Source organism: Anopheles merus, chromosome X, assembly GCF_017562075.2.
Source record: "Anopheles merus strain MAF chromosome X, AmerM5.1, whole genome shotgun sequence".
Taxonomy (NCBI): domain Eukaryota; kingdom Metazoa; phylum Arthropoda; class Insecta; order Diptera; family Culicidae; genus Anopheles; species Anopheles merus.
Genome location: NC_054081.1, coordinates 10,832,282 through 10,854,097, shown reverse-complemented (window position 1 = coordinate 10,854,097; position 21,816 = coordinate 10,832,282). Strand labels below are relative to the sequence as shown.

The following is a 21,816-nucleotide window of genomic DNA, read 5'->3' as shown; positions in this document are numbered from 1 at the left end:
TCTCTGCCAACGGGCCCAAGAAGCAGTAGCAGCAGCAGTGTTTTACCGCACGTTAATTGACTCCCTTCGGAAGACGCTACTGAGTGGGCATCTTAACCAAAAAAAAAAAAAATAGAAAAAAACGACGACGCTAGCACACCCCAGCCCCAGTCGGGGCCGCTGAGCATAATAAATGATATTGCAAAATGGAAATTAATTCTATCAAATTAGAATCGTTCCGTTCGTGACACGATTGTCTGAAAACTGTCCATTCCGGGGCCGAAGTTGTAGAGGCCGCCCGGTTGCGTTCCGTTCGTGCGGACGGGCGCTAATAAAATTATGTTCCCGCGGCAGCCCGTAGGACGAGCCGGTGCGGAACGGGCACCCTGGCCGACCGAGGCAACCCTTAATTGGTTCGAGCCAATTTGTGCGATTAGCTTCGTTTGGAACCCCGCAGCTGTGAAAGATAATGAGAAAGCGTTCATCCTCCCCATCCGAGGGCCAATAGACGAAGAAGAAGTGGGAGGGGGTGGTGGAAGATTATGTGTCATGCGGCGCCGACGACAAGGCACCGATGGGGGATGAAAATCTAAGATAATTGATTAGCGGCAAGCAGAGAGCGCGCGCGCGCGTTAACTCGTTTTTGATTGATGCCGCGCTACGCGCCGGCCACAATAACAAGGGTAGCGTTGGGTCAAGGGACTGAGTGGTGCCGCGACAAGGTTAAAAACTAACAGCAAAACCAAATGCTAATGGTAGTGGAGTTTATGCGATTATGGAGCAACGCGAACAAGGACAGGCAGGCGGAGGTAACGCCCCAGTCTACGCGTGGAGTGGATTTTAAAGGATTTTTGCGTGAAAGTTTGTAGCAAGGCATTTTGCAGAACATTTTGCCGCCACAGCGGACGGTGATTTGTACTGCGGGTTGCATAGTGGTGGGCCCAGCCAATCGCTAACGACGAAAGAAGCGCGCCCGAATCTATGGCATGCGTAAAACAAACGTGCTTCAGATGCAAGTTAACACTGTCAAACGATGTGAGGTCAAAGTGGTACAGTAAATGGAGTACGATCGAAATGGTCCGTTTCCGTAGCAAATCGTACGCAAATGCAATTGACAGCACTCCGAGCAGGGGAAAGCTGAAAGAGCAACAGAGCCCAAAAGTAAATGTGCAGCTTGGCTGGGACAGCGCACGATCGGACACTCGCTGGCAGCCGGAGCTTACCGATGTAAAATGCATTAGCATTTGGCTGGCACAGGGGGCTGCTGCAGTACGTGATCCGGATCCATACTGGAAGCTGTCCGGAACAAGTTTTAACAGCGTGCTTAACAATTAAAATTCAAGAGTTAACTGACGCCTGGTTCAGGCGCACAATGCACAGTGGGCATCGTTTAATAAAAAGCGGGAAAGAATTATTTTTAATTTAATACATGAGTTCTTATTAATACATACATTAAAATTTAATATAGCATTGAAAATCTTGATTAAACAAAATAGGGTTATTTTATGATTATGTAGCAAATATATACATTATTCAAACAAAACCCTATTACCCATACATGCTCTTCTTTGGCTCCGTAACTGACATTCGGGGTTATACTTAATAGACTACGTTCCCAGACTACCAGTTATTGCTACAGGACGACGATCTTGATGGATTTGATTTTTCCTGACCTTGTAAAAGCTTTGTTTATGATAGACCGCCATTTCATGAAAACATATATAAAAAATATATCGTGATATTCATATAAAACATTTCTATGAGCAAAGTACTGGATGTTCGAACCATTCATTGCAGACATGCTGTATAATACAGGGTTCCACAAGTCACTTTCGATTGTAAACATTATTTTCACCACGTGCAAAATGTTATTTCACATCACTTCAATATTTCATTCCCATCATACAGGGTTTTGCGAGTCAAATTCTTATGTCTAAAACATTTTTCATTGCTTACGAGATGTTTTTCAACAGCTGTCAAATGTTGCACCACCATTTTTTCAGTTCTTCCACATGATGTTCAACACGTTTTAACCTGGATTGAGTTTTACCGTTTTTTCTTGTGATGTGTTGAAAATCATGTGCAAGAACTGAAATTTTGGTTTGATGTATATACACCATTTGACAGCTGTTGAAAAACATCTTGGAGGCGGTGAACACAGGGTTTTACACGTCACTTTCGAATGTAAACATAATTATTCGAATGTAAACATAATCCTGCTTGAGACATGTTGAAAATCATGCTGAAGCAATTAAAAATGACGAAGAAGGAAATGAAACATCAGATCGATGTGGATTATAGCGTTTTTCAAGTCAGTTTCTAATGTAAACATTGTTATTCATCGCATCTAAACTGTTTTTCAACAGCGGTCAAATGATTTATTTGTTTAAAAATGAAGTTTTAGTTTCAACACATGATTTTAAACACATAACAAAGAACTGTCAAAGTCAATCCCTCTTGAGTCGCGTTGAAAATCATGCTGTAGAAATGAACAAAAATATTATGATGGAAATGAAATTTTAGATCGATGTGGAACAACATTTTGCCTCCGGTGAAAAACAATGTTTACATTGGATACTGGCTTGGCAACCCTGTAATGATGTTTACATTCGAAAGTGACTTGGATAGTACATATTGATGTTCAATCTTCACATCATCGCTGATCATCGCATGAAATGATCAAATTTTCATAGAAACCTACTCCAAACACCCCAAGAATAATTCTTAACCAGAAAACTGTTTGCTCTATTGAAAGCGTCATACTGTTATTAAAATGCCAATATATGCCAAAGTTGTGCGAAGCAGTGACTAATTTCAATACAGATCTTTTGTTTGGATGTAAACCTTTGACGTGGTACACATGGGACGGTGTTTGAAATGTTTAAATGTGGCTTGATGTCAAAGATAAATGATTGAGAAATTGAAGAGAAAGTAGGGCACACTTTACTCTTTAACTTCTAAACTGATACACACATGTTCATAAATTTAACATCTTTGTTGAAAAAAGATTAAAATCTTTCTAAAACATATTAATTTTCATTTTTTTTGGGAAATTGTTGAAGTTCACTGGTTTGCAGAGATTAAAATTGTCAAGCTGGACTTTTTCACAACTGCAGTGTTTGAGATTTTGTATCTTTATAACTAATAGCAATAGAGGTCTGAAAATTCGTTTCCTTAGTTTCATTCTGTAGACAACATTGCTTTACTCAGATTAACGGAATAAGTAATTCAATTTTTTGACTTTCACTCCGACCACTGTGCAAAGGCTTGTAAAATGTGCTCCATAAGTCAGTGGGTATGGATTACACAAGTAGACACACACACATACACACACAAACAGTGGTATACGTGAGATGCTTTTAAAATTGTCCTTTGCAGGACTGGAGTAATATTTTTGCGCTTTCAACCGGGTTCCTCTTCGCCGCAGCAAGGGCATTTGATGCATTTAATTAAAACAGCAGCTGATTGTTATTTCAGTCGCTACTGCCGGACGCTTGTGTACTTCGGTTTCGAGACTCTGTTAAATATTTTCGCTTTCTTCACATTGGGCATCCAAGGGGTAGCCGGGAACGAAACGGAGAGCGGCAAGAAGAGGAAGACAGTGCCCGTGCCGGAGAATAGAATTCCCACGAATGCCCGAGTAAATTTAGAAATCATTTCCAGTAATCTATGGCTTCGTCTGAGTGTTTGATTACATGAGAGAGAGAGGGGGGGGGGGGGGGGGGGAGGGGGTATTTTTTCTCGTTTACCGCCCCAAACAAGGCGCACTTGAAGTTTGGAAGGCTCGAGCAGAGATTATCGATTGGGGCAGTGGTGTACAATAGCGTCATTCGCACCAGCGCACCGGGCCGGATCGACCGGATCGAATCCAATTTCACAAAACCCCTTAGCTCGAATCGGAGAGGACACACACACAAACACACACACATACACACACAAGCAAACAAACAAAAAATGTTCACAGAAAGCATCATCTCCGGATCCCCCTGGAATCGGGCTGCTGGAGCCACCGTCGTCCCGTGCCGAAACGGCCACAAATTGGTAAATGAGGTTGAATTTCTCACCTGCCCAGAAAGCAAACAGACGATCAGGAGAGGCGGACAAAAAAGGGGGAGGAGGCAGGTGTTTGCCCCGCACACGCTGCAAGCTTCACTTTTCGCACTTTCGTCCGTATGTCCCGGAGGAGATTCTAAATCCTGTCGCACCGTTGCTGCCATGCTGCCGGGTGGTCCGGTGCGGACGGGACACAGAGTACTCTCTTTCTCTTTCCCCCTTCCTCCGCTGCGCATTTCACCACCCTTCTTTGCATTATCTTCGTCGCACGGTTTGAGTGTGAAATTCGTTAAGTAAGGGAAAGGTAATTGAATTAAATGACATTATAATTACACTCAACCCAGCCCCGGCGGTTCGGTTGGATGAGCGTTTTTTTCTCTCCCTCTCTCTATCTTCTTTCCTTCTCTGATACCTCTTTTCATCCCGACGTGCTCTCTATCGCTCAAGTGCCTCATCGTGTCAATGCAAAAAAAAGGAAAACCCCCCACCCACCAGCCAGCTGAGAGGGTGAAAGTTTTAAGCCCTTACACCGAAGGGTTTTTTTTACGCGGCACGTCGGTGTACCTCGTCCTCCGCTCTGTCATATTTTTATTTGCTGCAACACACCGATTTGCGCAACCCACCTGGCACTGCCTTTGATGATCCACGCCCTTGCCTCCTCCGGCTGCTGTGCAAGGGCCTGGCGTAAACGATTATTATCATATCATTATGGCCAGGCTGCAGCCAGCCGGGGCGAACCATGGGCGGGGTAAAACGCGGATCAGCGCGGATGAGCGCCTGGCAACACTTTGGCGCTGGCCATCGGGGTTTGCTCTCCATTAAAAGCAAACGTCAGCTTGCCGGTTCATTCGAGCGATTTTTTGCTCGTTTTTTTGTTTTTGGTTTGGTTTTTTGTTTTTTTTTTTCGTTTGGGTGACATGACACGGTCGGATGGTATAGATCAGAGATGTCAAACTGATGGCCTGCGGGCCAAATGAGGTTTTTTGGTTTGGCCAGCGATCGTTTGAATCTAAATTCATTTTTTGAAGCATTTTTGCTTCTATAGTAGATGTCAGTAAATTCCTGAAATATGACGAGATTTTCAACTTCGCAGCATTATCTATGGCTATCAGATCATGCATCATCAAAAAACCTTGTCGTTTTTTTCCTACCTTCTCTCTATGCATGTATGCATAAAAAGATAAGAATTGCAAAAACTGTTCAATTCAAACATGGTTATTTTGATGAAACTGAGCTTTCAATTCCGCACAATTTTAGTAAAATGGTTAAAAAATTTATGAAAATTATGTTATACCCTTTGCTACGATTAAATTTGTTAGCAACACATATTTGATAAACATTTTTTTTTAAATGAACCTCTTACAGTTTAGTTTGAACCTCAAAATAGTGAATGTCTTACGCATATGTATGTAGTTAAGGAACATTCCTGTTCTTATTGTTAAGCGATCAATCAAGGCACTTGGCGACCAATTAAGCAATTCCTAATTGAAAAATACTTATACAAATAGAAAAAAATCTTTCAGCCAACAGGAATTAAAAACGCAAGCTCTCACACTTTTTGGCATATTGTTTTGGAAAAGGTCAAATTCATCTTTAGGTATACTAAAGAGAGAACATTATATTTCTGGAAAACTTTTAGAAATCAAATGAAATCAAACTTCAGCACAAACACGTGTTATTTTTGATAGAATGTTACAAATGATCTCCATCAAGCATCCCACCAAGACCAATGTGACAAGATAAAGTACTGGTGGGCTTATGACACTGATAATAGTCATCATGATGAATGAAGATATCGATTGGGATTGGCAGGAAAGGAATAACGTGTACTAAGGACATGTATAACACCTTCCACTCCTCTGTAAAATGAAGATCTGAACTGGACTGTTGTAATTTATGGACTTTAGACAGCATCAAAAGTAAGAATTCGCTTCTTTAATTCCAGCTCAAAAATATTGATAGTCAATTTGACAAAATGTACTGCTGTGTATTGGAACTAACGCGTAAGTCATGGACAGTTTTTGCACATTACTTTTGCTTACCGAATCTTGTTAGTTGCCATAAAACTATGATGCAAATGTTGGAAATATCAGAGGCCTATGGCCATTTGAAAATAATCTACTACAGCTTTTTTTACTTTGGTTTACTAAAGATTTTACTTTTGTAACGTAACTATCATACCAAAATGAAAAGAGCGGCTAATGATCTGATTTTGTATTATATCATCACATATAGCATATATCATCAAAAACTAGGCTGCGGCTCGTGCTACTATTTTCAGTGGCATTTTGGCCCGCGGGGTCGAATGAGTTTGACAACGCTGGTACAGATCGAGAGCCTTTTGGCCCTGCTTGTATGCTTTTACTTCGGCCGGTGAGACACGTTTCGTTTCCAGTAGCGCCTAAAGCTATGCAACATATTTACTCAGCTGTTTGCGAAGATGTTAATTTTTTATGTTGTATTTCGGGTTTGGTACTGATTCCCCGACCATTAATAGTTGCCCATAAAACTGCACTGTTTAGCCAAAAATTTTCTGTATCGGTAAGAGGTAAAAAAAAAAAAAACGAAACGCAAACAATTTCTCAACCGTTCCGTGCAAATACCCGGTTGGCAAGGTTTACGAGAGAATAAAAGCTCCCGCTGCGTGCGATGAGCAACCTGCCGTCTAACAGGCTGGTGTGCGACGGGGTACACCAACTTTTTTTTTTCTCGGTCACAGTACTCACGCCATATAATTGGGTAAACGAGTGCCTAAGGTCGTGTTTGGCTGACCGCGGTGTCGTAAAAAGGCGTTCTGCTATAATGGTAGCCTACCTTTCAGGGGATGGATGTAGCGTACAAACTGCATCGGTACTGTGTACCCCATCGTGTTGTTTTGGGTAGCAAAGGTAGCAAAACATACGTAACAGTGCTTTTTTTGTTTGTTTGCTTGCTCGGCATCGATTCGCTCAACCGGAAGGCAGTAACGTGCTTTATGGTTAAATTTGTTTTCCATACACTTAGTGCGGGTAGTAGTGAAACAGGGACTGGTTGTTTTGCTACTAATAAAAACACACACCAACACTGACGGGAGTGATAAAAGGAGAATATTGTAGGTGTTTAACGTACATATCATATGGTTTTAGAGCGTATGAACGTAAAACTCGTTAACTAATGTCACAAACATGCAAACAAAAAAGCACGTGCTTTCCCCACATAGCTTGACTCTTTTTTTTCCAGCAAATAGCATACTTCAAGGCGTTAAAGTTGAGCGAAAGACTAATGATTTGATTACAAATCGTTTTATTTAAGATCACACCTTGACAGTAGAATGAATTGCCCTGTTCAGATATCTCAAGATTGTAAAGCGGTTGTGGAGGCCGTTCTCCCTCCACCGCAGAAATTGCTATTATGATAAGCGTAATTTCGTGCTATTAATTTTAGCCCACCGCTCCGGGTATTAGCATCCCTTCGCACAAGGCCAAACTTGAAGAATCAATCGATTTTCGTCCGTGTTTAATCAACCACACCGATAGTGAGCCCCCCCCCCCTCCCCGCCCCTTCTCTCCCTGGCACACTCCTGTCAAGGCCCGTAGTGTAGTGTGCACACAGACGGATTAAGATTTCCAACCGATTCTGCACAGGGGGCAGGGGTGAAAGAAAAGTTACAGTATCGTTTTTATTGAATCGCCAAATGTCGTTAGTCGAAGTTGCTTTCACCAACAGTGGCAACCAGCAAAAAAAAAAGAGAAAAAAGAAAAAAGAAGTCAACTCCAGTCCCAGCGTGCTGTATTCAATATGTTAAAAGGCAATCAATGTTCGCACAGGCCCATCGACCGGGAAGGCAGCGGGGGCGTCTGAATCGATCGTCTGGCGGACAACGAAGGCGGCCGACGACTTACCGATTGGTTCTGGCTGTTTTGGCACGGTACGAGCGTCCAGAGTGGCGAGGGGCTGAGCCAGCTCAGAATCATAAATTTGTCCTCCAATGTTCGAGGGGGGGGGGGGAGCCGTGCGCGCAGTGTGCCGCAGGAGGGGAGAGGCCGGCTCAACCCGGGCGAAGAAATCCACCGGTCCAGTATCCCGGATCCAGCGCGGATAAAACGGGCCCTCCCCCCCGGTCCCGGTGTTTTCGGTTACACTTGAGAAGTGCCCAGAAATGCGGAAGAGGAAAAGCCTGCAAATCGAAGATTTATTACCTTTCCCCCGTAGCTCACTTCCTTATGGTGCGGACGGACCAACGCCAGCGGGCTCCGTCCGCCGCCCGGCACCCCGAATGGTTTGCTTAAAGTTTAATGGCCGATTATCGATCTCGCTTTGAGTGAGTGTGCGAGTGAGCGCGCGGATGGGCACGGAAAAAGAAAACAGATTGCGTTGGAAATGGATGGCTGAGGCTCTCATCTTCATGGGGTAGGTGAAAAAAGAAGAAGAAGAAGTAGAAGAAGAAGCAAACCCACGAAATCCTCGTTGCCGGAGCTGTCCGGATCGGAATCAAGATTCTGCTCATTTTCACCGAATGAACCAATTTCCTGTACGACACAATCACGTCCGTTACGATTTCACTGAGCTACCATTGCGTGTGGATGTGGGTGTGTGAATGTGTGTGTATATGTGAGTGTGTATTTTGCCATCTTGCCATCGGAAGCATCCACAAACTCTTCTGGGACTGGCCCGTGCTGGTTCTGGCTTTGTGGCGAAATAAAAGCAGTAGAACGTTTCTTGTTGCCTGTGTGTGTGTAGGAAGCCGTATTGCGACTAGACAATGTTGGCACCCGGAAGAGGGTTGTAGAGGGAGGGGGGGAGCGGCTGGGAGGGAGAAGTAATATCACCGATGACATAAATTAATTTCAAATCGCAATAAATTACCACATTCCCTTTTTTGCTGGGCCCTTTCCAAAATGCCGCCAAGTGTGTGGCCCGGTTGAGGAGTGGCAGTTGGAGCAGGAAGGACGAAGGAAGTCGGTAGAACAAAGTGCCAAAGTTGAGTGAACGTTTCCAGCGATAGAAAGAAATGACGACAGCCCGGCAATTGGCAAACAATAATGATACCGGGTGGGCGGCGTGTGGCTGGCCGATCCGGCGTACTGGAGGCTTTCCGGGATGGGACGCCTATTCTCTCTGTCTGTGTGGGTGTGCGTTTGTGTGTGCATCAAGGGCAATAGAAAGAGAGTGAAAGTATTAAAACGGACAGTCCCAGAAATAAAAACAATAAAATTAATACAATCAAGCAATGCTCAGGCAAAGGGCAACAGAGCTTCGCGAATGTGGAATAGGTGGGGCGCCTGAATGGTAGGCAACCTGTACTTCACGAGTAACAGATTGAGCGTAATCGCAAAACCGACATTGCAGTATGTGAATATTTATTGAACCCCCTGTAGCGTGTAGCGTGTATTGTGCAGTGGGAATTGCTTATGAGCTTGTGTTAGGGTATACAAACACGGCCGACCATACTATTCTGCTATTTTTTTCGATTCCTGCAGGTAATGGTCATAGTCTCTGGTGGGATCGCGGGTCGCAAACATGCGCTTCACCGTGACGAGCTTCTCCAGATCGGACTGCTGGTTTTTGCTACCGCTCTTCACGAACGACTCGCATACGTCCAGCTCCTTCGCCACCCTGGTCAACCGTGGCGCAAAATCGTGCTTGTTGCGCTGATTGATCTGCAGCAGCATCATCCGGAACGCCTCTAGCCGCTGTTTGGCGAGCGGCAGCCGGTTCAGGTACAGCAGCAGGCGCTCAAAGTTCGCCTGGTTCCAGGCGCCACTCTCGAGCGTCGAGAGCCGGTTCGCAATCTGCTCGAAGTGGTCCGGATAGGCGGTGGCGAACGTTACTATCTCATCGTAGCTGCCTGCGATGACAGCGGCCTGCAGGCGCTTCAGCGCAGGGTTGAACAGGTCGAGGTACAGTTGGCGCGCATCAGCATTTTGGCTGAGGAAGGCCAGCTTGCCTAGGTCGAGGGCCGCGATCATCGCAAGGTAGCTGTCGCGCTGTTCCGGATGCCGCCGCAGCTCTGCGATGATCTGCTGGTAGAACGCCAGCCGCACACTGTTCCCTGGCACCTTGCGGGCGAAGTCGAGCAGGTACTCAAACCGCTCGTGCGCGTGCTCCGGCACGCTGTACACGGCCGCGATAACGGAGCTCAGAAGCTGGGCCGGCGGCTGGCCCTCCAGATAGTAGTGGTAGTACTTGAGCGCCTGCTTGCTAGCGCCGCCCTGCACGCTCATGAGCACGAGTGAGCGGTAGGTTGACCGCAGCTCGTCCTTGAGGCGCGTCAGTTGGTTCCGGATCAGGTCCGACTCTTGCACGTACCTTTCCGCTTCCCAGTGGTTCACCTGTATCTTCTTCTCCATCTCCGCGGTGAACGAGCGCCTGTCAGCTTCGGCGTCCTGTTTGGCTCTTTCCAGCCGCTGCTGACAGTCGGAAAAGTAGGGCTCGGGCGGATGCACCAGCAGCTCCCCGTCCTGGCAGGCTACCAAGTCTTGACGCGTGTAGTTAAAGCTCAGCAGCAGATTGGACCACAGATTGTCGCAGGATAGCGCGGCTTGGTTCGGGCCCAGCAGCCGCGTTACCATACCCCGAGCCAGCTGAATCACGCACTGCTCGCCGAGGGTGCTAGCTGCGCAGCCGATCCAGATAGTCAAGACAAGCACTCTCATGTTGAAAGCTTCTTAAGCGACCAACTGTGCAAGTGTCCGTTCACTACACTGCAGGTTGTGGTGTGGTGTCAATCAGCGCCGTTCGCTGATGTTTTTATAGCAAATCAGTGACTGAGGGTGTTGCAACCAATATGGGACGCGAGACGGTTTGAGCTCAATGAGCATGCACAAGGCAAATAATTGAATGGCAAAGCTTTGAACAGGTGAGGCGTCTCAGTTTTTGTAAATAAAAATAAGTCCAGTTCCAATTTTATTATAACATTCACTTCATTGTAGTCTAGTTAATCGTTTAAACCTAAATCTGCTTCATTTCTTGTTTTCTTGCCTGCGGGAAGAATTTAAGGCATTTTCGGCATTTAATATTTTCTTACTAATTCAATTTTAATCAGTCCAACCCCTGTATTATTTACTTTACTAGAGAAACCCTTCTAATTTTTAGAAAACAGTAAAGATTTTCAGTAATTGCAATCAAAAATAAAATATCATAAATCTGCAACGATTCTAATTCTGGACAGTTTTGAGCTCATGTTTCAATTTACGGACGATTTGATTCGAATTACGGACGCTTCAAAATTCCTTTCATAACCTTAAAATTCATACACATACTACATCTTTTTAATTGTTTGAAGGTCTGGACACTTAATTCTGAATGTCATAGTCCTCCCAGATCGACAGAACAACGGTTTCAAATACAACGGGGTTTGGATGTTGTTTTTCTCTTGGACTCGTAGATGAATGGAACCAAAGAACTGATACGCGATTATACGGCCTGTCCCGCACGGCCATCAATGCATTTGTCACATATGTTTTCAAATATCGTTGTTTTCTTGTTATTATCACAGTGTAAACATATATTTTTATGCAATAAATCACAATTTTCTTCGGCGGTCCGGAATTTAAAACAAGATAAAAAATCTTGCTTCGACTTCCGGACAGAATTAAATACGTGTTTTTATTAAATTTAGACCACAATATGATAAAATACTATTGTTTTCGCGTTGATAACTACTTCCACTATAGATTTCGATGTATTACAAAACACATAGACACGTTTAAAAGGAATCATCGAAGAAATAACACTGCTGTGGGTTTGACGCAAACCTGCTAAGAATGCCTCTGGTGGTGAACTGACCGACAGAAAATATTTATTTACTGCGGTATCAGGGCCTACTAAGGTTCAGTCACATTTCGAAGTGACATTAGTACATAATGGCAATTATTAAAAAATAAAAGCGATATGACCAGTGCCTAGATATGAAGATATTTAACAAAAAAAATGCCACCATACCGTACCATAATTTCGAAGCTAAATGTTAGCTACAACGATTTTTTGATAAATGTTTAGTTCTCTTGCTATGTAACTCCAAATTATCTGCTCAAATTTGTGTGACGTTGCTTCTCAATTTAGTTTAACAGTTTATTTTAATGAATTTGTGGAAAATATTCCAAATATTTTTGATCTGTCTGTGTTATACAGCCAGTCTACACTCATTTTATTTCTTATTGAAATATACCCTACATCAATTGACCTCGATTTATTTGGGTTGAGTTTTGCGCCAGAATCAAGTTCAAATTCTATAAATATTTCTTTTATAACTTCAATTTTACTAGACTTAGAACGTAGAACTTCTTGTTATAATCGAAATATCATCTGCGTACGCGTACACTAAATCTTCTTGATCATTACATAGGGTAAGTGTACCAATTATGGATATAGTTTGTCACCAAGTCGCACTTTTGTTCACTGTTTAAATTCGTTTTTTACACAATCATGTGTTTCTATATGGATTTTGGAAGCCTGAAATGTATAAAATCTGCACATATTTTTTAATTTGATTGGATTTCAAAATAACAACATAAAACATAAAAATCATATCTTTCTTGTTGTTGTTTTGAAATGGCTTTCTTGTTTTAGTTTCTTGTAATGTTGCGATAGCTCGTTCACAGCATCTTTTTATTTCATTTAGTTCTTTTAGTTTATTTAATTCATTTCAACATTAATTCAGAACATGATTTTTAATTTATAGATCTCAACATAAAGAACGAATGATTGATCTGGCTGCGCATGACGGGTTGGATCAAATGTTGAGTTGTTGTTCTAGGTTAACAACTTTAATTGAGTATTTTGGTGTATATGTTAGCCTAAGGTAAAGATTTGATCATCTTCTGCGGTAATTGGTACCCTATAGCAGTGGTCTCCATCCTCTGGTCCGCGGCCCACTTGGGGTCCGTGGCATTAACAGAAGTGTTCCTCGAAAAATTAGAAATTTTTAAACAAACGCTTCTTACAATACAGATTGTAACATTTTTTTATGCGATTGAAAGCTTAAAAAGTCACCTTTATTCAAACGCAATAGTCTTCGCAAAACGCTATGGAATGTCAACTCTTCTGAGGATTCATCTTTTAAGTGGAATAATTAATAAAATATACAGTTCCTCGTATGTTTTGGGATCAATGTTCAGAATATAGTTTATATTAAATATTACAATACTTTCAAGAGTTGTAAAATGAATTAGATTGTTTTAAACAATAAAAAGTGCTCCTTATGGCCATGATTGGTACACTTGCCCTAGTGCGATAATTGGTACATCGTTGTTAAGTTGTGCCAATTGTGGACATATGGCAAAAAGGCACATTTTCGATGCAAAATTTAGGAATTTTGATGTGAAGCTATTAAATAACAAGCGTTTTACATCATAATGGTGTTTTTTTTTCATACAAAAATATGTTTAGATGCTTGTAAATCACTAATATCGTATAGTGGTACACTTAGCAAAATGGTAAGAGATGACCAACATCTTAGCTGCACATTTTAAAATAGTGATATTTTATAAATGCATGTTTCTGACATGTAACTAATGAAGCATGAATGAATTTAAAAGGTTCATATTTGATACAAAAATCCATCCATGGTTGCAGAATGCAAATTTACTGTTTTATAGCAAAAATACTGGCCGCTATGGCCATAATTGGTACACTTACCCTACTTCTTCTAGTTTTACTAGAAGGCGATTTATAGGAATCGTAAAAAGAACCAGCGCTAATGGATCGCACCTTGTACGCAAATCAGTGACTGCGGGTGTTGCAACCAACGTGAGAAGCGAGACGGTTTGAGCTGAAGCAAAGCATGCACAAAGCAAACAATTGAATGGCGAAGCTTTGAACAGGTGAGGCGTCTCATTGAAATGCAGTTTAAATAAAGTTTCGCAAGCCGCAACCGATGTGCAAGTTGTTGCGTAAACATGATTCACAAGAAGATACAAATGAGTAGCCAGAACACAGTATGGCAGCTATATATTATTGGGTTGTGTTTGCAAGAAAATTCGTCTGAAAATAAATTAAAAAGAATGTCAACAAACACATTTGACAGACAAAAAAAACAGCAAACGGAACAATTCCTGCACACAATTGCATTTATTCGACCTGGACATTATTAGCATTATTAGCGGCGCCCTGCAAGACCTCCGCTGCGCCCGGCCTGCCGGTGTTTGTTTTGCTTCGCTGCGTCTGCATACTTCTTAATGAGCGCCTTGGAGTTTTTCAGATAGTACGCGTAGTCCTTGCGCCGGTCAAAGTCGGCAAACTGTCCCTTCAGTTTCACCAGCTCGTCCTTCCACTCGAGCTCCTTCTTCTGCTGCCGCAGAAACTGCTCGCAGAGCTCGATCTGGGGCGCCAGCTTTGCCAGATGGTCGGCGAAAAATTTCCCATTGCGCTGCTTCAGCTGCTTCATGATGGTGCGGAACGCTTCCAGCCGCTGCTCGGGCAGCGGCAGCAGGTTCGGGTACGTCACGAACTGGCTGAAGCTAATCTTCCACCAGTACTTCGGGTGAATCGTGGCGATCTTCACCCCGATCTGCCTGAACAGGCGCGGGTGCTTCGTGGCAAACTGCACTATCTCGCGATACTGGCCGGCGAGGCGCAGAAACAGCCAGCGCTTCAGCACCAGCTGGTACATGGCGTCCTGTTGCTTTTTCAGCTCGCCGTTCTCCTCCACGACCCGGCCCATCTCGAGCGCGGTCAGCATGGCGAGGGTGCTCTGGTTCTGCGTGGGGCGCTTCATGATTTCCGGCTGGAGCAGCTGGTACAGCGTGCGCTGGTCCTGGCGCGCCGGCAGCTGCCGCACCAGGTCGAGCAGGTTCTCGAGCCGGCGGTTCTCGTGGCGTGGGGCGGCGTACACGAACCTCACTATCTGCTGGGGAAGGCTGCGATCGCCCTGCGCGACGAGCAGCTGATAGTGGCGCAGGGCTTGTTGTAAGTCCGCCGAATCGAGATGGAGGAGTAGCAGCTGTTGCCGGTGGTTTCGCAGCTCGGTGCGCATCGTTTCGATCGCCTGGTGGATGCGGTCCTGGTCCCGTGCTACCTTGGCCAGCTCGATGCGCTCGTACAGTGCTCTGTCGGCCATTTCCTTGTCGAGCTGGAGCAGGGTTTGGTTCGCTTTCCGTTGCAGCTCGTCCAGCAGCGGCTGGCAGGGGTCGCTGGTGCGGGTATCATCTGGTGGTGCCGGGTTCGTCGTTTCGCGCTCGCTGCAGCCCGTAAGATTGTGGCGCAGTTGCTCCAGCCGAGACAGTAGACTATCCCAGGCAGCGGCGCAACCGCCGGCGGGTTGATCCGCTTGCAGCAGGTGCGTTATCATGGTTTCGGGGACCTGGAGCGTGCATGCTGCACTCGATGCGCTACACAGCACGGCCATCGCGATGCAGCTAAGCAGACAGCACCACACTCTGCGGTGATCCATACTTTCGTTTTTAATTCACTGACGCTCGCAGCAAGAGAAACAAAACTAGCGCCCGTCGGTTCGGTGCGTGGTGCTAGTTATACTTGGCCCCGCGCGCAAACAGACGCCGTGATTAATGGTCCAGCTCGAATGAAGTGTCAATATTAGCTGGCTGGGAAGGCCAGCGGGCTCATCTGTTTGTTCAGCGATTGCACAAGCAACGCGCAGATTGCGAACGAACCAAAGGAAAGGCTTTGCTGTTGCTCAATATGTTGATAACATTTTTTTTAATTTTTATTGTTGCTTTATTTCACTGTGCACTGATGGTGAAGGGGTTTGCGCTACACGACACGGCACGGGGGTTCCTCGCCTGCCAGGCTTTGAATCACTTGTAGCTCGTCGCCGACGCCCTAGCCGGACGACTTGCGCGACTCGCTCAGATAGTGCTGGTAGCTCTTGCCGTTCGCAAACGTGGCAAACTTCCCGCGCAGCTCCTCCAGCTGCTTCTTGACCGCCTGGTCCACCTTGCCCCGGCCGATGAACTGCTCGCAAATGTCAAACTGCCGCGCCGCCTGGACCAGATACTTGTGCGAAGTCTTCTTCTCCCTGTCGCCGATCTGGCCCAGCAGCACGCGCAGCACCTCCAGCCGCTGGGCTGGCTGGGGCAGCGCGTTAGCGTACGGCACGAACCGGTCGAACTTGGGCCAGTGCTTCAGCTCGATCGTGGCGAGGCTGGTTTGCAGCTGCCGGAAGTGCTGTGGCTGGCGGGCGGCTAGCTCGGCCGCCTGCTTGAAGTTACCGTTCGCCACCTGCTCCCGGAGGCGGCTCTCAGACTGCCGGATGAGGTCGTCGTACAGCTGCCGGTTCGCCTGGTAGACGGGCAAATCTTCGCGCACGCTCAGCGCAAACACGGCCGCCACGTACCCGTCCCGCTGGCTCGGGCGCTTCTGTATTTCGCGCTGCGCCAGCTGGTACAGCGAGCGCCGCTCGTCCACGCTGGGGATGTCGCGCACGAACCGCATCAGGTTGAGCAGCCGCTGGTCCTGGTAGATCGTCACCCGGTAGACGAAGCGCACGATCTGCTCGTGCAGCTTGTCGGTGGGCAGGCTGGCCGGCATCAGGTTGTAGTAGGAGAGGGCTTGCTTCGTTTCGCCGATCGCAATGTTCGCCAGCAGCAGATCGATGTAGAGCGCGTTGCGGGTGTCGGTGAGCGCGTCGAGCTGCTTCTGCAGCGCCCGCTTCATCTCCTGCTCCTGCTGGGTTTCCTGCTGCGCCGCGTGCAGCTGCTCCTCTAGCGTGGCGGCGTGCTGGCGATGCTCCTGCTCCATCTGCCGCTGCGCATCGTCCAGCAGCTGCTGGCAGAATTGGCTGGAGGGATCGGGCGCTGGTCCGGCGGCTGCCCGCTCCTGGCACGCGGTTAGGTTTGACCTGACATGGTGAAACTGGGACAGAAAGCTTGCCCACAGGTTGTCGCACGTGCCGTCCGGCTGCATCGATCCGCCGTGCAGGGATTGCATCGTCTCGGCACTAACGCTGATCTGGCACTGGTCGGTTTCGTCCGCGAACGGGTCGTCGGTTGCTTCCTGGCCGCCCGCCGCGAGGATTGCGGCGCTCGCTAAGACCAACAGTACAGTGGGCACACGTGACATGCTGCAGTGCTTCCTGCTCGAGATGACTTGAACGCCCGAGTAGCCACGAACGCTCATTTATAAGCAGACCGTCCGTAAGGCGGCAGGTTAGAGCCGTCGCTGGCAGCGATTTGTCTACCGTCAGCGCACCGCAAACAAGAGCATTATCGTGTGCGCAAACATTTGTTCACCCCTCCCATTTGTCAGCCACGCAGCAAGCGCCCCGCCCAAGCGCTTTGTCATCAGTGGTCATACACATTGTACGCACGAAAGTTATGCTTGCTTGGTGACTGCGCTCACCGAAACGACTTGTATTTCATCCAGCCTCGTATGTGCCATTCCCGCTGTTACCCCTTGCGCTCCATTTCCATCCTACTCTGGCCAAACTTACCCTTCGTCTTGATCATGTGCAGGTACGAGCGGTAGGTGTTCGTGTTCCAGCGATCCTTCTTGCTGACAAATCCTTCCTCCAGCTTCTTGAGCCGCGCCAGCTCCGCTGCGCTCTTGCCCGTCTGCTCGACCGTGCGCCGCAGCTTCTCCGTTTCGAGCGCCAGCGTCGGCAGTATCTCCTCCAGGTGGGCCTTGCCCCCGCGCGCCGGTGCGTACTGGTGCGCCCACTTGAGCAGCAGCTCGATCGCCGCGAACCGGTGCCCCTTCGCCTTGTACAGGCCCGCGATCTCGAACAGCCGGCGCTTCTCCGCCTTCTGCCACAGCGGGGGCGCAAAGAAGAAGATTTGCTCGATGTGCAGCGTGTAGTAGCGGGGGAAGCGCTCCGCCAGCGACAGGTGCTGCTCGAACTCGACGTTCGCCAGCTGCCTGCGCAGCATGTGCACGAACACGGTGAGCGGTTGCGAGATGTAGTCGTCGCGATCCTTGCGCGTGTCAAACACGCCGGTCGCATCGCCCGCGAACAGGAGCGTCACGTACGTGAGGGTGAGCTTGAAGCTGCGAATGACCGGCGCGATCGCTTTGTAGTAGGCGGCCCGCTCCTTCCGCACCGGGATGGCGCGCACGAACTCGAGCAGATGCTCCATGATCGTCGGGGTGACGTGGTAGCCGCCCCGGATGGCCGCCACGATTTGGTCCGGCTTCCACTGGCCCTTCAGTGTCATGTGCAGGATGTGGGCGTCCTCGAGCCGGCCCGCCTCGATGCTGTAGATGAGCTGCTTGCGCTGCAGCTCGGGCACCAGCCGGAGGCTGCGCCGCGCATCCTGCTCCGACACCAGCACGCCCTTGAGCGGCTCGTACGCGTTCGCGACCGTTTCGAGCAGATAGGGATGATCGCCCTGCCAGTGGTTCAGGCGGTACAGGAAGTTGTCGCGCAGGTTGGCGCGCTCGGACGCATTCACGCGGCACTGCTGGTAGAGGGCGAGGTAGGGCTGCAAGATGGCCGCTCCGTCGCACGCCTGCAGCGGCTGGCAGTGGATGGGCGGTGCGGCCAGGATCGCTCCCGCTTGGGACACGCAGCCACTTTGCGCAGGCGGCTGCTGCCCGCGGGCTGCCGTGGCGAGCAGCAGCAAAACCGTCCACAGTCTAACAGCGAGTGAACCCATTCCGGCAACTAGTGTGGCTTGCCGGTACGTCCGTAGCGCTCTTATAAGCCCCCTTCCGGGGCTCCCGTTGCAGGCACGCGTTTGCCTCGGGCAAATGTTTTTCCTGTGCGCGATTCCCCCGGGATGGAGTGATGGATGGGGAAGCGATTAATTTTCAGCACGCTGACAGGACGGGGTTTGTCGCTAGCAGGACCGACTCAGCTTGCCAAACAAACCATTTGTATCCGTGCTGCTGTCACCGAGCAGCAGCGCACCGGACGGGGGCGTATAAAACCCCCAGCACGTCTCCGAATCTGGAAGTATCGACACGGTGAGCGTTTTGAGCAGCCCAACAATGACGCCCTTGATCGCAACACTCGCCGCCTGCGCCCTGACGCTCTCGGCTGTCCACCCGCGGGAGCTGCCCGAATCGTCCGACAAGCTGGAAGCGTGCGGGCAGCACTACGCCGCACTGCTGAAAGCGTCCACCGCCTGGAACGAGAAGGAGTGCAACGGGTCGACGACGCTGGCCGCCTGCGTCGTGTCCGAGCACGAGCAGGCCTACCGCGAGCTGAAGCAGCGCTGCCAGGAAGCGCACGACGAGCGGACCGCCAAGGTGAACGCCATCTACGAGAAGCTGCCCGCCTACCTGAGCGAGGTCAGCGCCCGCGTCAACGTGCTGCAGGTGTCGCTGCAGCACGATCTGCCCAACCTGCAGGAGATGGTCGGCGAGCAGCGCCACCTGGTCGAGCAGGCCTGGCAGTACGGGGCCCAGCTGCAGCACGAGCTGATGCTGACCAGCATGGAGTCGGACCGGGTGCAGCGCGCGCTGGTACTGCACTCGATGCTGGTGAACGCCTCGCTCGCGGAGATGATGAAGGAAAGCTACCAGACGCACGGTGCCGACGGGCGCATGGTGGCCCGCATGCTCAAGTTCGCTCGGCTGGTGCCGGGCGCGGACGAGCGGGTCGCCGTGTACAAGCAGCTGGCGGAGCTGCTCAAATCGAACGGGCAGGATGGCCGCTTCCCGGCCGTGATCTTCTCGACCGACGTGCGCCAGCTGGAGGACCGGTACAAGCCCGACCACGCCCAGTACGAGGGCAAGGTGGTGGAGCGCTGGCTGGCGGAGCTGCAGGCGGGCAGGTTCCACGAGGTGGTCGAGTTCGCGCGCGACTACCCGGAGTACTTTGCGCGCGTCGAGGAGCCGCTGTACGAGGCGCTCAAGCAGCAGTGGTCTGCGGAAGCACTGGATCGGATGGTAAGCTTCCCGAACGCACTGCCGGTGGGAGGGCAGCGCGTTCGGGCGCTGCGGGCCCTGCTGGAGACACTGCTGCAGCATCAGGGCGAGCAGAACAACGACGTGCATCTGATCCGGCTGGCGCACGAGACGGGCCGCGTGGAGGCAACGGTCGGGCAGGAGGATGCCGCGGTGCGCCAAGCGCTCGACGATGTCAAGAAACTGTTCGAGCAGTTTAAGTACCAGCGCGGCTTCCCGGCTTACGAAGCGCTGTACAAGTTGTTTAAGGGTTTGTAGGTGCCGGCAGCTGCAGTGAATAAAACGGATCATCGACGGTAATATCTCGCCATGGACATGCAACAGGATTGTGTTGTTACTTAGTGGCGTGCTCTCTGAAGCGTACCCACGACTGCGATCTAATTCCAGCTATTGTTGGTCCGATTCTTAATCGGGCAAAAACGAAGTCACTAGTTCTGTTCGGAGTCGGAGTCGTAATGAGTGATCAGGAGTCGTCCGGAGTCGCCCGGGGTCGTCATGAGCCGACTGGAGTAGTCCGGAGTAGTTCAGAGTCGCCCGAAGTCACCCGGAGTTATCCGGAGTTGGAGTCGTCCGAAGTTGTCGGGAGTCGTCCAGAGTTGTCCGGAGTTGTTCGGAGTCGGCTGGAGTCGTCCGGAGTAGTATAGAGTCGCCCAAAGTCGATGGGGTCAGCTGGAGTCGGAGTCGTTAGGAGTCGTCTCAAGACGTCTGGAGTCGTCTGAAGTCGTCTGAAGTCGTCTGGAGTAGTTCGGAGTTGGTTGGAGTCTTCCGAAGTCAGAGTTGCCCGGAGTCGATGGGATCACCTGGAGTCGGAGTCGTTAGGAGTCGTCTCAAGTCGTCTGGAGTCGTCTGAAGTCGTCTGAAGTCGTCTGGAGTAGTTCGGAGTTGGTTGGAGTCTTCCGAAGTCTGATTTGTCCGGAGTCGATGGGGCCACCTGGAGTCGGAGTCGTTAGGAGTCGTCTCAAGTTGTCTGGAGTCGTCTGAGGTCGTCTGAAGTCATCAGGAGTAGTTCCGAGTTGGTTGGAGTCTTCCGACGTCAGAGTTGTCCGGAGTCGATCGAAGTCTGCTGCCGTCCAGACGTCCGGACGACTCCAGACGACTCCAGACGACTCCAGACGACTCCAGACGACTCCAGACGACTTCAGACAACTCCGGACGTCTTCAGACGACTCCGAGTGACTTTCACTTCGGACGACTCAAACTTTGCCAGAGTCGGAATCAGACTAACAATAGCCCGAGTCGCATCCGACGACTCTGGGAAGACTACGGAAGACTCCGTACGACTTCAGACCTTTTCCAAACAAATCTGGACGACTTCGAATGACTCCGGGCGACACCGACTCCGGACGACTTCAATTTGCAGAGGTCAGATCAGACTCTGAACAACTCCGAACGACTCTAGATGACTCCTAACAACTCCGGATGAATTCAGACGAGTCCGGATGATTCCGTATGACAAAGACTCCAGGTGACTCCGGGCCACTTCTGACGGCTCCAGACGATTCCAAACGGCTCCGGATAATGCTAGGCGAACCTGCCTACCAACAAACACTCCAACGCTTTAAGATAATTCGGCCATCCAGAGATGTTGTAGGTAGCTGCGGGAAAACTGCACCGGTGCCTGCCAAACAATACTAATGAATGTCTGCAACCAGTATGACACAGACAGCTTATTGTGCCGCTGCTTAATAGCTTCTTTGTTGACGACGTCCCAATGGTATGCCCACTGGGTCCACCGCGTGCATGCGCGTGTGTGTCTATAGAGAAAGATTAAGCCGCCGAACGTTCGTTCGCTTCCCCCTTTCATCATCGAGTGGCATGAGTTGGCATTTATTTGATGCTGCTGAATGCTGTTTCCCCCCTTTCCGTTCCGTGCCTGGCCACACTCTTCCCACACCGTACTCGAGCGGGAGCACGATCGATTGAATGGCAAAATTTAATTAAAATCACACTCATTCTCCAAACTAAAGCTTTCCCGAGCTAAAATAGCGGACCGGGCGA

General features: G+C 48.9%; 6 protein-coding genes across 17 annotated transcripts in view; 1 reads left to right on the top strand and 5 right to left on the bottom strand.

Moving 5' to 3' along the window:
- LOC121592897 (alpha-2Db adrenergic receptor) overlaps positions 1 to 21,816 on the bottom strand; it is a 203,214-nt gene that overhangs the window by 11,533 nt on the left and 169,865 nt on the right. The gene's annotated exons all lie outside the window — the stretch shown is intronic.
- Positions 9,364 to 10,765, bottom strand: LOC121592968. The gene has a single exon (XM_041914948.1). The coding sequence runs from the start codon at positions 10,665 to 10,667 to the stop codon at positions 9,462 to 9,464; it is 1,206 nt and encodes a 401-aa protein (XP_041770882.1). The 5' UTR covers positions 10,668 to 10,765; the 3' UTR covers positions 9,364 to 9,461.
- On the bottom strand, positions 14,075 to 15,431 carry LOC121592950. The gene has a single exon (XM_041914907.1). It carries the CDS (start codon positions 15,401 to 15,403, stop codon positions 14,111 to 14,113), a length of 1,293 nt encoding a protein of 430 aa, XP_041770841.1. The 5' UTR covers positions 15,404 to 15,431; the 3' UTR covers positions 14,075 to 14,110.
- On the bottom strand, positions 15,651 to 17,044 carry LOC121592953. Its single transcript, XM_041914922.1, has one exon. It carries the CDS (start codon positions 17,029 to 17,031, stop codon positions 15,793 to 15,795), a length of 1,239 nt encoding a protein of 412 aa, XP_041770856.1. The 5' UTR covers positions 17,032 to 17,044; the 3' UTR covers positions 15,651 to 15,792.
- Positions 17,293 to 18,563, bottom strand: LOC121592962. Its single transcript, XM_041914934.1, has one exon. The coding sequence runs from the start codon at positions 18,561 to 18,563 to the stop codon at positions 17,358 to 17,360; it is 1,206 nt and encodes a 401-aa protein (XP_041770868.1). The 3' UTR covers positions 17,293 to 17,357.
- On the top strand, positions 18,878 to 20,133 carry LOC121592975. Its single transcript, XM_041914959.1, has one exon. The coding sequence runs from the start codon at positions 18,898 to 18,900 to the stop codon at positions 20,074 to 20,076; it is 1,179 nt and encodes a 392-aa protein (XP_041770893.1). The 5' UTR covers positions 18,878 to 18,897; the 3' UTR covers positions 20,077 to 20,133.